The following is a 16,750-nucleotide window of genomic DNA, read 5'->3' on the forward strand; positions in this document are numbered from 1 at the left end:
GAATAATTTGCATATAAAATAGTTTCAAGATTCTTTTTTTTTCTTTGAATAAAAATAGTTTCAAGATTCTTGTTTAACAATATATGGTCAATATAATATTTTATTTTTTTGGGTTAAATATGTTTTTGGTCCCTATAAATATGTCAACTTTTCATTTTAGTCCCTCTAAAATTTTCCTTCAACTTTTAGTCCCTATAAAATTTTCAATCTTCACTTTTGGTCCCTCTTTTAAAGTAAACTCATATGTAGAATTCATATTTTTTAATATAATTTTCCAGAAAAATTAGAAATATTATAAGAATTACTCTAAAAAATTTTTAGAATTTTTTAACAAAACATGAATTTAATATGAATTTTTATATTATTTACGGTTAAAAATTCATATTTAATTTTTATTTTGTTAAAAAATTCTAATTTTTTTTAGGAAATTCTTTTAGAATATTTTACACATTTCTGCACAATTTCATTAAAAAATACAAAAATTAAATTTAAAATAGGGACCAAAAGTAGTGATTGAAAATTTTATAGGGACTAAAAGTTGAAGGAAAATTTTAGAGGGACTAAAACAAAAAATTGACATATTTATGGGGACCAAAAACATATTTAACCCTATTTTTTTTTGTTAATATATGGTCAATATTGTATACTATGTCAAAAGAATGGTATAATTGTGCATTAACACTTATTTTGTCACAAACAATACCGGGGAGTAATGAAGTGCACATTATTATTGTATTTCTACTAAAGGTAGTCACGCAACAACATCAAACATAGCCCGATTTAATGTTATACTAATATTACATTTTGTCATCGTAAATTTATCTCAGTTGGTAAAGATAAGGTATAATATATGCAGGAGTTGAGGTTCAAATCTGAGATATCTAACTATTCAACATTTAAATTAAAAAGTATAAGTTTTAGCTATTAGACTACTTAGTAAAAAAAAAAATACTAACATTACATTTTGTACATATTTTTAAGTAAAACTAAAATAATTTGATAAGTTATTAGAAACCATCAAGATTAAAGGTTTAAGTCCTTTGTTGAACATCGTTAATTTTGGCGGATATCAATAATATATTAAATGATTTTGAAGTTGTATGAAATTTTATATGAATTATCTACATAATTTAAATTTATAATTTAATTGTTAAATTTTAAAAATATAAATCCAGTAAAATGATATTAAACGATATTAATATTTATTTTTTTTGAGAGAAAACGGTATTAATATTAGATTGATGTAGTTTGATCTTTTTTATATATATGCGTGTTCTCCTAAGCACTTGCATTACACAAGCAACTTCAGTTAATAGAATATATCTTCTGTGTATACATAGTTGCTCTCTATTTTTCTTTACTATTCCAATACTACTATGTCTCCACCACTAGAATCCATTAATGGTGAAGCCACGAACCTTACACAGGATGTGCAAAACGAAGAAGATGGCATAGTTTTTGCCTTAAGCTTAATTTCTTCTATCATGCTTCCATTGACCGTCCGATCCGCAGTTGAGCTTGGCATCTTCGACATCTTAGCCAAAGCAAAGAAAGGTGTCATGCTCTCTGCAAATGACATCTCAACTTAGATTGGATCAAAGAACCCGGACGCACCTGAAATGTTGGACCGTCTTCTGAGATTATTGTCTAGTAACTCTATGTTATATTGCTCGCTATCTGAAGATCAACAAGGGCATATATCGCCTCAGAGGCTCTACAGCCTCGCGCCAGCCTCTAAGTACTTTGTGATGGATGCTGGTGGTGTGTCGTTTGAACCAACATTAAACTTAACTCTAGACAAAGTCTTTTTGGGAAGCTGGTTAGTTTAATCCTTTTATGATAGAAAAAAATTTAGCTGCATTTTCTTAGTTGTTTTTCGTATGATTTTTAACTAAACTACTCGTGATTTTTTCAAATTCACATTTTTCTAAAGCTTGTTATAACCACACAAAAAAATTGTATTTTTAGTTAAAAATCATACAAAAAACACCTAAATTTTGTCCTTTATGATTTTTTTAACAAAACTTGAATTAAAAATGAATTTTATATTTTTGGTGGTTAGAAATTCATATTTAATTTATATTTTGTTAAAAAATTCTAATTTTTTTGGGGAATTTTATTTCACAATTTTATTAAAAAAAAAAAACAAAAAGTTACACATGGGCTGACTTTAAAATAGGGACAAAAAACATATTTAACTTTTTTTCGAATCAGCAAATTTTATTAAAAATCAAATCCCTTCTCAAGACGAACAGAGACCGGTGAAACAGAAATACAAACGAAATGCGCCGTATATAGGCGGGGGGATATATTGACTCTAAAAGTAACTATAAATACTCCATATCCTCACCCACTATTTTATCTAAATTTAGTGGACTAGATTTAATTCTTATTAATAATCATGTGATCTCGTCTACTTAATCATTTACACAATATTAATTAAGATTATGATTTCCCTCTTTTTTTTTTTTGAACAAATGATTTCCTTCTTTTGACTCGATAAACCTTAATAATAATCCCATAAAAAAAATTAATAATCATGTGATGAGATTTTTAGTTCAACTTCCTCTTTTTTCAACGCCTAACCTTACAATACTCAATTGTTACCATCAATTGACAAATTAAATCATGTCTAAAAACATCTTCAACAAAAAAAAAAACATGTCTAACAAAATTAAATCTATAAAATACGTCTAACTCAAATTTAAAGGCATGGTCAAATTTAATTCACAACTAGTATATTAGCAACATAAAAGTCCAACGATCAATCAATATACTTGTCAAAAAGAATAAAATCAATAATAAGCATTTTTAAAAAGGATGTATAGATAATTCAAAAAAAAAAAATCTATGGAAGCGTCAACTCATTCTAAATACTAATTAGTATTAAGGAAAATATATCTAATTTGAATTGTGAATCGTGAAATAGTTGCTGGGGAGTTTTTTATTTTTATTTTCTATGAACAAGTTGAAAAGGAGAGTAATTTGTAAAGATTAATTAGGGATTATATTTATTTCCTTCGAACAAATACTTAATTGTGTTTATAAAAGGAAAATACTGATGGAAAGCACTCCGGTACGGTGGGACGAAAGGTTCCTACAGGCTCGTTAGCACTTCAAAATTCAAGTCGGTGAAGCTAAGTCACCCTTTTATAGGTGTTTGTGAGAATAACCGTCTCCATGAAGTGCGACGCTTCATCAGGAGGCAGTTGAGAAACACTTGTACGGTGTTTGATGCACATGGGCGTGCTTAGATGGAGTGGTGTGCACCATGGTTAGGGTGTTCGCCCAAGTGACATGCGTTGATCCGGCGGACTTCTTGTCCACGTGTCAACATTGGATTGACATTCTAACTGATCCACACACACACACACACATATAAGAGGTGACTCATAGACCTAATATCTCAAAGTTTTAAATGGAGATGAAGTGGCTCTTTTGTGACTTCGTGCCCCCGGACTCTCCCAACGATAGGAAATGGGTTTGAAATCCATAGCCAATTAAAAACCTTGTAGTAAATGGAGCTAGCGGATTCAAGTCATAGCGTGGCATTTAATTTTTAATGGAGTTGGCAATTTGATCTAAGTAAGACGACCACATCAACAACTTCCATTAGGAAAGGTTAACCGATCAATTAAGAAAAATTAAACGAGGACAACTTGCAAGCGCTTGGTGAAAGGGTGAAGCTTAAGTCATTTTGGTGGTTGAAATCGAAATACGTTAATTTTGATTTTGACTATCAAGAGTGGCGGCGGAGTCCTTTAACCTGCTTAAACTCAATTTTATAGCTTGTTGTTCTTTGTTTTATTTGTGATTTTTGCGCCTTCGTGGCATGTACAGGATTGTTGAACTCTTTTGTGCCTAGGCGTTTTGCCACACCTTATGCTTTAGAGTCTAGTGTTGTTTATTATATATTCTATTTTGGCTTTTTAAAAAAAAATGAAGAAAAATTCAAGCAATTTGAAAAATTATCGATTGAAATAGATCAATTAAAAGTGTATTTATTAAAATCATCCAACTCTTAGACCATCCACAATGGTGGGTGCTTTACCTATTTAGCACCACATTAAATAGGCACTTCCATTGTGGAGTATAACATATGGGTGCTTATGGAGGAGGGTGGCTATGGAAGCACCCTCTCTCTCTCTCTATTCATTTTTCATGGGTCCCATTTAATAAATCTTAGTAAAATGAATAAATTTTGTAAAAAAACGTAATGATATAGAGTTATTGGTGGGGCCTATTTAATAATTTTTTTGAGGTGCTAGGTTGGAGAAAATCGGTGTTTATTAAGTATTACCGTACAATGGGTGATGTGGACATAGGAGACCCACTTAAGCACCCAATATGGGGTGCTCTATTGTGGATGATCGTGGTTGGACTTAAAATGCAATAAAGCTTATGATTTTTATTTGATATATTTAGCTTAAGGTGTGTGTGTGTTTGTCTTTTAATAAAATTCATAATGACAAATTATTTAAATTGACTTAATAAAGGACCGAAATGAAAGGTGCAATTATGGAAGGAGGCATACCATTCAATAGGGTTTATGGCATGCATGCATTTGAATATCCAATTGTGGATCCAAGGTTTAATGATGTTTTCAACAATGCTATGGCCAATTGTACAACTATAGTCATGAAGAGGGTTCTTGAAATCTATGAAGGTTTTGAACACATCAATAAACTTGTTGATGTTGGTGGTGGTCTTGGGATCAATCTTAAGCTAATTACTTCTAAATATCCTCATATACATGGTGTTAATTTTGACTTGCCTCACGTCCTAGAACATGCACCTTCCTATGACGGTATATTTTCTTTAACATTTAACAAATTGGTTGCAAATAGTGATGGAAATAAAGATGCATAGGCTTTTGCCAATCATTGAAAACTTCTTATATTGATGTTGCAGGTGTGACACATGTGGGAGGAGATATGTTTGAGAGTGTTCCTGATGGAGATGTCATATTTTTGAAGGTGAATTCAAGCTTTTATATTAATAATCTATTTAATTTTTCTTTAACATTTAATAGTTCTTTCAAACGATTCATCTTTTAGTGAAACACATTAACTACTCGAATTCAATCAGTTAGTCTTATGTAGGCTATGTTGAGGGGATCGCATATGATGGCTATTCATTTCACTCGCTAACTTTTATTTTTCAATCCTTATATTTCGATGTATGAAAATATTTTTATCTACTATCAAGTGTAATAATTAAGTTCAAGTTGTCATCAATTAAGGAATCAAATCTTTCTACAGCAATCAAATTATATGCTAACTTTGTTCCTTAATTTGTGCACTATTAGTGGATACTTCATGACTGGAGTGATGAACAATGTTTGAAGTTATTGAAGAATTGTCATAAAGCTATTCCTAATGATGGAAAAGTGATTGTTGTGGACTCAATTCTTCCTGTATTTCCTGAGAGTACAATTGTAGCCAAAACTGGTTTCCAGGCTGACCTCTTGATGATGGCTCAAAATCCAGGTGGTAAAGAACGAACCAAAGATGAGTTCATGAAATTGGCATTAGAATCTGGATTTAGTGGCATCAAATTTGCATGCTATCTCTCTGGTTTTTGGGTTGTGGAATTCTTCAAGTAGACATCTTCATCAAGTACCAATACAACATTTGCATGTTGTTCTATTCTCTATGAATTGTTGTTGCATTATAAGCATCATATTGTACATTATTTCCTGTATAATTTATTAGCATCAACTAAATTTGTGTGTAACTACGAAGCAAATCACATAATTCAGTGTAATTATATGTGTCGGTGTCGCCAGGACACGGCTAATTCGAAGAATGTCTATGCTTGATAGTGTATAAATAATTGTTTATCTGATTTGAAATTGGGACTTAGCAAGGGAAAACAATAAGTATTGTTTTATCTTGGTTGATATTTCCTTACTCTTTAAAATGTATTTTATGTATTGGAACCTTTACAATGATTGGTGTGTTCCTTATAGTGATTGGTGTCTTCTTACAATGTGTGTTTTTCTATTTTCTTTATATTTGGTCCTAAGTTGTATAAAACAACTCAGGTTATTGTTGCAGTTTACTAATGCAATGTAGGAAACTGTTATAGAATTATATCTTCAAATATGACTATTAATGCCACTCAAATATAGAAATAGAATTACACCCTCAAATCTAACGGAAAGAAGAAAAGAAGAGGAAAAGAACAACTCGATAACTCCATAGCTCGAGGGAGAGAAGAGAGGAAAAGTTTCGATAACTCATAAGACTTTGTGGTGTTCCGAATGAACTGAACGATTCCTTTATCTATAAAGAGATTTTGTAACTAATCTGAGCGAGACTTGGGGAAGAAGCATGAAACGTACCAGCTCAGGTAACAAAATGGTTCAGCAAAACATGGGGAGGAACTCCTAGACGTGAAGGAACCAAAAAAAATTGAGGAAGTATTTGAAGCAGTTAGACACGAAAAATGCACGCGCAAAGAATGTTAAAATTAATTATTTATCGATATTAAAAAATAAATACCATTTAGCCTAAGCCCATGTCTGCTTGGATAGACAGGCGGCGGCGGCATCATCGCGCGTGTGACCGTTCACCAAAATGGGTACCCCAATGGAGGACCCTCCGAAACTATATAAACATTACCAATTTGTCTGATCTCTTCAATGTGGATTTTCACTTTTTAAATTTACATTACACTAGTTCTAAGTCCCAAGTCTTTGGTATTAAGTCTTCCAACTTATGATTTTCCAACCTATGTTCCAACATAGACACTTTTCACTACAACGTCTATAACTCCAACATCCACATCTACTCCTCTCAACGGTGTACATCTTTGACGCGCACTACCTGCTTTATCGAAACGCCCCATGTCTGAACAATAAAATATGATCTTTAAATATTGATTGTTTTTAGTTTGAATTTGACAAGATTAATGTTTTCATATGTGTGTTTGATTCACAAAACATAAGAGATGCAAAAAAGGATATTTTGATATTTTTGAGGAAAAGTTGTGTCATGGTTTATGAGATGCCAAAAATGCAGCTTATTCACTACCAAAAAATATGAGATGCAAATATTCATTTTTTATTCAAACTCTTGATACGAGCTTTATCATTCTCATGACCAATTTTAAATAAAAAAACAATTTTTTCAATCAAATTCTCTGTTTTTTAAGCCTATCAAATCAAAGACACACCTACACTGCTACACGTTCAACTATCCCATTTCTTTTAAAACCCGGTATCTTGTCCAATAGACAATTAATCTTAGGGGTCTAATTCCACCGTTTATTTGTGAGGGTCTCATTTAATGTCAAAGTATGCTATAAACTTAGCCTACCAAAATTGATGTCAAGGGAATCGAATCTAAAACCTTAAAATAAACACACTTCAATATCACAAATCAACCGCTAGACCAATCTCAAAGCGGTTTCAACTATCCCATCTTAAAATAAAATCCTGTCATATTCTTTCAAAGACACATGACAACAACAAATTAATCTTTTTTATTTCTTTCTGTCGCTTCCTAGTGCCCTCAAAATTGTGCTACAAAAATGAGGCAACAAATCCAATCACACATATTCCTCCACCAAATAGCTCAAGCAAAATTACATTGGAAGCAGATCCATCAATCACAAATAGAAGGGACAACAAAGGTTCAACACTCTAACAATATGTTGAAATATTGGGCTAACTCATCCTCACAAGCTGATTTTGTGTTGTTGTGTTACGTCCAACTACGATTTCTAAGATGATATCAAAGTCTCATCAAAATTTATTGAGCCACCTACTATCAGTTTTCCGCTGTCGCGTACCTTCCGCCATTTATATCTATGAACCAAACCCAATAGTGTTGGTCGTGAGGGGGTGTGTTAAAGAGTCTCAAATCAGACAAAATATGGCATGACCATGTCCATGTGTTTATAAGTGGGGACACTCTTCACCTACAAACCGCATTTGTGGGATTATGTTAGATTCAACCACGATTTTTAAGAGTTTTAATTGTGTGAGTTCAATTAGTAGTTGATTTCATAAATACTTGGCACTTGATCGTTGATACCTAAGGCTGGTTTTGTTTCACATCACTTGATACTTATTATGCGCTAAAATACTTCTTGTACGACCAATTTACCACACAACAATAACACACCAATTTACGTAAACTTTTAGGTTCGAACTTAGGTCCCCCGTATTTCCTCTTCCACTAGCATGTACTAGTATGTGTTTATTTGAATATATGTTGACCAATGGATCAATGCCATGTAAAAAAAAAAACATTTATATTTAGCTCCCTATATTGTAACTCACAAAGTTTGTGCATGGGGAAGAAAATAGATAACTTAAACAACTAAATCAACCACCAAAGACTTTTTGACTTAAGAGTGTGCCTTTTGGACTTAAGAAAATCATACTTCATGGTCGTTCATATATATGTATCTAGAGATGGTGATTCTGGCAATGATGCAATATATATACATATGCAAACAAACTAAACGGACAAAAATGTCGTAAAAAAATGACCAAATCTTCATATAAAATTAAGTTAAATATCACATGTGTAACTTTGCAATTTGTTTTATTGGTTTGTCTATTTTGACTTTCTTTTCGATAGGAATGGTGGTAGATTTAATATGTTTGGGAGAGAAAAGAGGACAAGACAATGGTTATCAGAGGAGCAACGGTTTGTGATACTAAATTAGTACGTGGGGGTTTGAATGTTTAGTTAATAAGTTTAAAATATGGATAAAGCCTAAAAGAGACATGCTTCGACTAGATTCATGTGTGAGAAAGAGAGACCAAAAATTAAGTAAACAATAGACACAAGTGCAGGAGATTCTTCCAAGCAATTAAGGGGTGAACAAATGACAGGTTTGAACCCTAAATGTTCATAGTTTCGAACAAATTCTTTGTTTTGCAATTGAAATCAATATTGATTCTATTTAAGACAAAACACATTCCCATGGAAATTAAAGATCAAATATTTTTATTTTACCATGTATTCAAACTCAAATTATGTTTAAGTTGAATTCTATTCTTTCAGTAGTTTTCATTGAATATTTTGATTTTAAAATCATTGATGTGACAATTTAGAATGTTTTGATTGGTTGTGTGTGCAAAACTGTTTTTGACTGTCAACCCACCACAATTAAACTCTTATTGAAAATGATTTTTTTTTTAAAACTTCGAGGAGGCCATTACACCCCGTGGCTCCGCCTCTCGGTTGGAGGTAACTGACCGTTAAAGCTCAACCAACGACCACCGTAAAATCGTTGAAGTTTTCTCCGACCATTGTTTGTAGGGTCACAAGACACCTATAAATACTCATATAGGAACTTGTGCATATCAATACTCATACACGATCCAAATGTCGCACCACCAGATTTATACAATTCATAGGAACATGTGTGCATATCCTTTTCATTTATGGAATCAGATTTTTGTCAACTATTTGACATAATATGGAGGTAATTCATATCCTAGATTTTCTTTTTGACATGATGTCTTTTTTTTAATTAGTTGAAGATTACTTGAGGGTTGAATGGTGTTTACGTGTAAAAAAAACTTTAAATTCTAACCTTGTAATTTGAAGATTATTTGGTTTTTGACCTTCGTAAATTTGAAGCAAACAAAATATATGATATAGCATGGGATAAACCAAAATTTGTTCGAATTACATGAGGCGGAAGTACCTTAAATTTTGAAATTTAATGTCATGATGAACATCCAAAACTAAAGAATTATCGTATTAGAAGGTTAGAATCCAAAGTTTTTTTTTTTTTTTTTTTACATATGACAGAGGGTACACACCATTTAACCTATTAATTAATTTGAATATTTTCCAATGGATCATAGTCGATTAGTCTAGGGTTAATTTATACCCTAGGTGCGATTTCAACTCGTGTTGCCATCATAAGACCATCCATAATGGTGGGTGCTTCGCCTATATAGCACCGAGTTAAATAGACATCTCCATTATGGAGTAATATTTATTGGTGCTGATAGAAAAGGGTGCCTATATAAAGACCTTCTCTCTCTTTATTTTTTTGTGTAAATTTCGTTTAATATTTTCTAGTAAAATAAATGAGTGTTTTAGAAATGTAACAAAAAAAAAGAGATATTAGTGGGACCTATTAGTAAATTTTGTTGTGGTGCTGGGTTGTGGAGGAATTGGGTGTTTATAAGGTATGACATTAAAAAATTAAAAAATGAATTATATGTACATGTAGAACCCATTTAAGCATCCAAACAGGGGAGCTCTATTGTGGATAAATATCTAGTTGTTGGATAATATGGAAGTTTTCATGTCAGTGCTATGATCTATGATCAAGTCTGGCTAGCTCTGACTTTGATAAACTCTTGATACTCAATGTTAAAACATAATATCAAAGAAGTGAAAGCTAGCTTACTTAACAACGAAGAAGATGAGCATCATAGACCTTAGTTACTTGACCAACAAGCTATCAAAGCAAAGACAATTTTAGGTATAGTATAAAAAAATAGTGAAGAAACTCATTTAGTTAAATAACTTTAATTTCATGAGTTTAAAACTATGTTATGATAGTTTATGGATCATTGCACTAAAGAATATGATTAATATACCCAAGGCACTCTCTTTTAGCACGCCTTATACAGAAGAAGGGATTTTGGTTGTTAATATAAGTTTCATTTTTGCTTGTTCAAAAAAGAAAATATACCCAAGGTACTTCAAAGGATTTGTTCCACCAAGGATTGAGATTATTAATCAAAATCTTTAATCTTTACTTGAGCCACTACCAAACATAATGTTGATCAAAAATAAAAAACAGCATTAAGCTTCTTATTTCGAAAGTGCAAATTATTACGAGTCTTCCAAATCAGAGATGCAATTTTTTTTTACCATCCGGTTTCTAAGGATAAGATGCCCCTGTAGCATGGAGTTTGGCTGTGTTGTAATTATAGTTTGTTCAAAAATTGTTCCACACATAATCAAATTTTGGTTCTTCCAAACAATTCGTCATTTGTTAGATCTCATTACGTGGTTATAAATGAAGTTTTAACATCATCATATATTGCAATACCCAAGAGCGTTTAAATAAGATAGCGCATGTCTCTTCTAGCTTAATTAATGTCTTGAGTTGGAATTCATCCATAGGGACATGGGATAAGGTTACGGTTGTCCTTATGCTCAAAAGATGAGTGAGAAAATAAGATTGTTTTAAATTGGATTAATATTTATAAGAAGATACAATTATTTTGCAAGAAAATAATAAATTACATGGGATAAGGTTTGGTCAAAAAGCTTATGGCTACAAAATGAATGCTGATGAAATCTTCAATAGAGTGCTGCAAGATAGAACTCTATCATGTTAACAGCATCTTAGAATGTCCAATTCTTTTAATTGCTCCCAATTATTGCAGTAATTGTTTCCTTTACTTTCTGTATAAGTTCTTCCCTGTTATTCCATTGAACATGTTTAGAGACACAGGTACTATTTAAGGGAAACTTGCTGAAACACAAATCATCCATTGTGATAAAATTATAGTGAAGTTATTCATAACAAATAGTGCATACCTTTCTGGCTTGAAAACTACGTTCTTGTATGCAAACCACTGCAAGGTGAAATATAGAAGATGAATACTAGGTTTTCTTATAGATGAATATATCCAAAGATGAATAATACCTCCTATATATTTTGTTTTTACTAGTATATATGTATTTTGTCATAAAATCAAATGGCTTTCTTAAGATGGTAGTTAGGATTACAAGGCTGCTATGTTTCCAAAATTGAATCGTCATCGTCATATAATAAAAAGAAAATTGTAGAAATTATTGGGAAAAAACTAAGTGTCACATCGAATAGATATAAGACTTAAGATGAGTTTATAAAGAATGACACCTCTCATTTTTAAAATCATTTATAAGGATGAGTTATGTCTAAATATAAAAATTTATTACAATATCGGACTCTATCTATAAGGTCATCCCCTATCTTCTATAAGGTCATCCCCTATCTATATGTCAATGCACCAAGCACAACAGTATTTGACATGAAGGGGGGTGTATCAAAAAAAATCCAAGTCCTGCCTTAAATGGTGTATAAGGCCTGACCATCAATGGGCATATGAAAAAATCTATTTATTTATTTATTTTTTAAATTAAGTTTAAGATATTTTTTACTTTTTTTAGCATGTGTAACGTAAGCATCAGACTGCCACCTATTAGCTTAAATGAACCCGGGGATCATTTTAAAAAACAATTTTTTTGCAATGATGTATTTCAAAACAAAAAAAAAAATACAAGGATTAAAAACCAAATACGCGATATTTGTAGGGATCAATCATATATTTAAATCTAAGTGTATTAATTTGACTTACCCCAGTGTAACCAATTCCTATTAACTCAAGAACTCCAGGAATCAAAGGAAGCCTATCAATTGCCTGTTACAAGTGAAAGTAATTGCTTATGACATTTATCATCTGTATCTAATAAATTGATAATCAAATAATGCAAATAAAATTAGCATTTAAATAACTTATACCGAGATCAAACCAGTTAAGCTCCATAGTGCAAATACACTAGCTACAACCAATGAACTCACTGCATATCTATCATCATATTTGTCCCACTATGATGCCAACAAAATAAATAACATAATTCTAGGTCATTAATAAACATTAAGAAAGGAAAAAAAAAACTCCATTACAATTTCTAACAACCTATGAATCATACAGCTTCTTGAAGATTCTTAACAAACTCAGGTAGTTCAGTTGAGTCAACTTCTGTTGGTGCATCTCCTGTTGCCATTACCATAACATCACGAGCAATCTTTCGATCTGAAAAACATAAAACATAAATATTAACTTTCTTCATTCCTAGGTAATATCAAGCCCTAGAAGAAGTAAGCAATATAGATGGAGGTAATTTGGAGATTGAATCGTCGAATGAAGATTAGACGGTTCATATTTTAAGCTCGGTACGTTGAATTTAAAATTTAAAAACTACTTGAAATATGAACCGTCTAATCTTCATCAATGGTTATGATTGACCGACCGCGTGAATGCTTGATATTTCGACTACACTTACGATGAGTGGTCTTCAGTGCATGATTCTGAGACAACAAAGGGAGTGATGGAAGTGAGGAAAGGCTCACACACTGTGGAGAAGAAGTTGATGATTGAAAAGAAGCCTTGCAATCAAAGTGGTTAGATGAAAAGGATATAGTGAGAGAAGATGAGATTAAGGCCATTGTTAATAATTATTGAACACTTTTCAAACTAAAATATATTTTTTTTTCCCAGTTAAAATATAGCTTAAGTTATTAATATGTTTCTTTTGTTTCTAATGTATTAGTCTCAATTGTGCTTTGATAATTTGCAAATGAATGTGGAAATCCTGTTCCTACAAATTGAAGTGAAGCAGAACCACTCTTTTTTTTTTTTCTTTCTTTTGCATCTGGATAATGTTATGATATTATTAATTTTTTGATCAATTGATAATGGGATGATATGGATAAAGGATAGGGCTTTTATGGTATTTCATGAGATTGGAGGATCCTGTTTGGATTTTTGAAATCAAAACAAATACAATTTTAGCAAGTTTATTAATTTATACCGAAGTAATAATTTAATTTGTATCTACGAGGATTGTTATGATCTCTACTTGCAATTTCATCAACATTCGGGATTGTTTGAAAATGGAGGGTTGTTATCAAAGTCATTTCTATGAAATTGGAGACCCGGTTCATATAGTAAAATAGACCCTTAATAAAATAAAAAAATTACAAAGAACAATCTTTTATTTAATCGAAAATAGCATCCATAAACATAAAATATAGTCATGTAACTCATAAAAAAAATAAAATTATAATGAATAATATAAAAATACAAACGAACATCTTTATCAATATCTTGCATTTTTTTTTTGAAGGAGTCAATATCTGGCATTGATATTTTCCTTAGTTAGTACAGAGGAAAAAAAAAGTTTATAATATTTTTTTTAAAGAATGATTTTTTTAATGAAACAATTATAATGTTTGTTGTTGGATGAGCTTTGTTATTGTATGGACAAAAAATTAGAAGAACAACTGTATGAAGAAAAAAAAATGGATTTCTTGGAAGTTGAACCTCTGACCTAAGGAGTACCAACAAAAAACACAACCTTCGGGCAGCGCCTACAAAATATTTTTAGTTCCCACGTCATATGTATATATTCCTTTTTAACTTGCATTATATATAAAAATAAATATTTTGACTTTCAAAATTTTGGAGACTCGTCTCTATAGAGTTGTTTGGATCCCCAAGGGACGACCCTGGTTGCCAAAGGAAAAATGGTTTTCTTGCAATAATAAATAAATGACTAAAGAATAAAATTGGTTTTGAAATATATTTAGAGAAAAGATTAGGTCTTCGAATCATTTGTCCATCACTCATTAGTAATCCGCATCTAAATTATTTAATTGCTACTCAATTTACGACAATTAACAAAGTATCTCAGGTCAATCCCTTGAATCAGAGCCCTCTTTTCTAATCATAATTCCATAATCCCATAGGTGAACCTATAATCATCAAAGGTTTTACAATCCATTAATTTCAGAGTCACAACCTAACAACTTTGTATCCCTAGATTTTGTCCAAAAAAATAATAATTATATCCCTAGATTGTCTGTTAAGTTGAACAACATAAATAGATTAAAGTCATAAGCTGGTCTCGGCAGTCATATAATCTCTAAGTTCGATTATATTGGGTCATAATCATAAAAGCATTATGCACAGTTTATACTGAATAAACTAGAATAGCGATCATAATGTTACATATTACATAGTCAACAAGCTAAAACATAATCATCTATGTCCTAGTTTCAATGGATTTAGTTACTCATGGCTAAATCATAAACAACTAATAACAAAGAAGGATTCATTACATGAAATTGATGATTGGCTATGAGTTTTGATGGTCTCCCACATATTCTTTAAATCTCCAGCTTCAAATGTGCCTTTTTTTCCTCTAAAATTTTGAACCCTTGGCTCAAAAACACACCTGGCTTTATTAGAATTAGTTTCTGTAAAGTCAAAATCGTGCCCCAAATTTTGTCAAATTGAAAAGCTCACACTTTCCTCAAAATCACGTCAAAATTGTGGCCCGGTTTTGATTTTTCTGGTCTTCTTGTTTTTTTTTTTGTTTTTTCAACTTTCAGCTCTCCAAAACGAAAAATTAAACTAAAACACATAAAAATTAACTGAAAAACACCATATGACAACTTTTGTCTTTTTCAGCTTTTAGCTCTCCAAAACGAAAAAACTAAACTAAAACACGTAAAAACTAATTGAAAAACACAGTATGACAACTTTTGTCTTTTTCAGCTTTCAGCTCTCCGAAACGAAAAACTAAACTAAAACATATCAAAACTAACTGAAAAACACCATATGACTACATGTGTTAAAAAACAAATACAAAATGCTTGCATCTTATAAAAGGCTAAACAAAGCCAAAAAAGATGTTTTAACCTTTACTGCAGTTTTGATCTCACAACTTTACCATGTTGTGAAATTGGTAACTCTGTTTGAGTGAGGTGGAAATAGTGATTGATATATATTTATGATTGGGCAATAACTAAAACGTTTTAAAGGGAAAACCATATTGTCATTTTTGGGTATGTTCCCACACACACACCATATGTATATATTCCTTTTTAACTTGCATTATATATAAAAATAAATATTTTGGGTTTCAAAATTTTGGAGACTCGTCTCTATAGAGTTGTTTGGATCCCCAAGGGACGACCCTGGTTGCCAAAGGAAAAATGGTTTTCTTGCAATAATAAATAAATGACTAAAGAATAAAATTGGTTTTGAAATATATTTAGAGAAAAGATTAGGTCTTCGAATCATTTGTCCATCACTCATTAGTAATCCGCATCTAAATTATTTAATTGCTACTCAATTTACGACAATTAACAAAGTATCTCAGGTCAATCCCTTGAATCAGAGCCCTCTTTTCTAATCATAATTCCATAATCCCATAGGTGAACCTATAATCATCAAAGGTTTTACAATCCATTAATTTCAGAGTCACAACCTAACAACTTTGTATCCCTAGATTTTGTCCAAAAAAAATAATAATTATATCCCTAGATTGTCTGTTAAGTTGAACAACATAAATAGATTAAAGTCATAAGCTGGTCTCGGCAGTCATATAATCTCTAAGTTCGATTATATTGGGTCATAATCATAAAAGCATTATGCACAGTTTATACTGAATAAACTAGAATAGCGATCATAATGTTACATATTACATAGTCAACAAGCTAAAACATAATCATCTATGTCCTAGTTTCAATGGATTTAGTTACTCATGGCTAAATCATAAACAACTAATAACAAAGAAGGATTCATTACATGAAATTGATGATTGGCTATGAGTTTTGATGGTCTCCCACATATTCTTTAAATCTCCAGCTTCAAATGTGCCTTTTTTTCCTCTAAAATTTTGAACCCTTGGCTCAAAAACACACCTGGCTTTATTAGAATTAGTTTCTGTAAAGTCAAAATCGTGCCCCAAATTTTGTCAAATTGAAAAGCTCACACTTTCCTCAAAATCACGTCAAAATTGTGGCCCGGTTTTGATTTTTCTGGTCTTCTTGTTTTTTTTTTGTTTTTTCAACTTTCAGCTCTCCAAAACGAAAAATTAAACTAAAACACATAAAAATTAACTGAAAAACACCATATGACAACTTTTGTCTTTTTCAGCTTTTAGCTCTCCAAAACGAAAAAACTAAACTAAAACACGTA

At 31.4% G+C, this 16,750-nt stretch overlaps 1 protein-coding gene and 1 pseudogene across 1 annotated transcript; one reads left to right on the top strand and one right to left on the bottom strand.

The window, feature by feature from the left end:
* The first annotated feature begins 1,332 nt into the window (after nucleotides 1–1,332).
* Nucleotides 1,333–5,766, top strand: LOC25500604 (anthranilate N-methyltransferase-like; annotated as a pseudogene).
* A 5,389-nt stretch (nucleotides 5,767–11,155) lies between these two features.
* On the bottom strand, nucleotides 11,156–13,422 carry LOC25500606 (protein CURVATURE THYLAKOID 1B, chloroplastic). The gene is made up of 6 exons (XM_013589083.2): nucleotides 13,047–13,422; nucleotides 12,693–12,796; nucleotides 12,502–12,588; nucleotides 12,338–12,400; nucleotides 11,535–11,572; nucleotides 11,156–11,415 (listed from the first exon to the last, which is right to left on the bottom strand). Exons 1-6 carry the CDS (start codon nucleotides 13,207–13,209, stop codon nucleotides 11,358–11,360), a joined length of 513 nt encoding a protein of 170 aa, XP_013444537.1. The 5' UTR covers nucleotides 13,210–13,422; the 3' UTR covers nucleotides 11,156–11,357.
* Between the last annotated feature and the right edge of the window lie 3,328 nt (nucleotides 13,423–16,750).

Source organism: Medicago truncatula, chromosome 8 (genome assembly GCF_003473485.1).
Source record: "Medicago truncatula cultivar Jemalong A17 chromosome 8, MtrunA17r5.0-ANR, whole genome shotgun sequence".
Lineage (NCBI taxonomy): Eukaryota > Viridiplantae > Streptophyta > Magnoliopsida > Fabales > Fabaceae > Medicago > Medicago truncatula.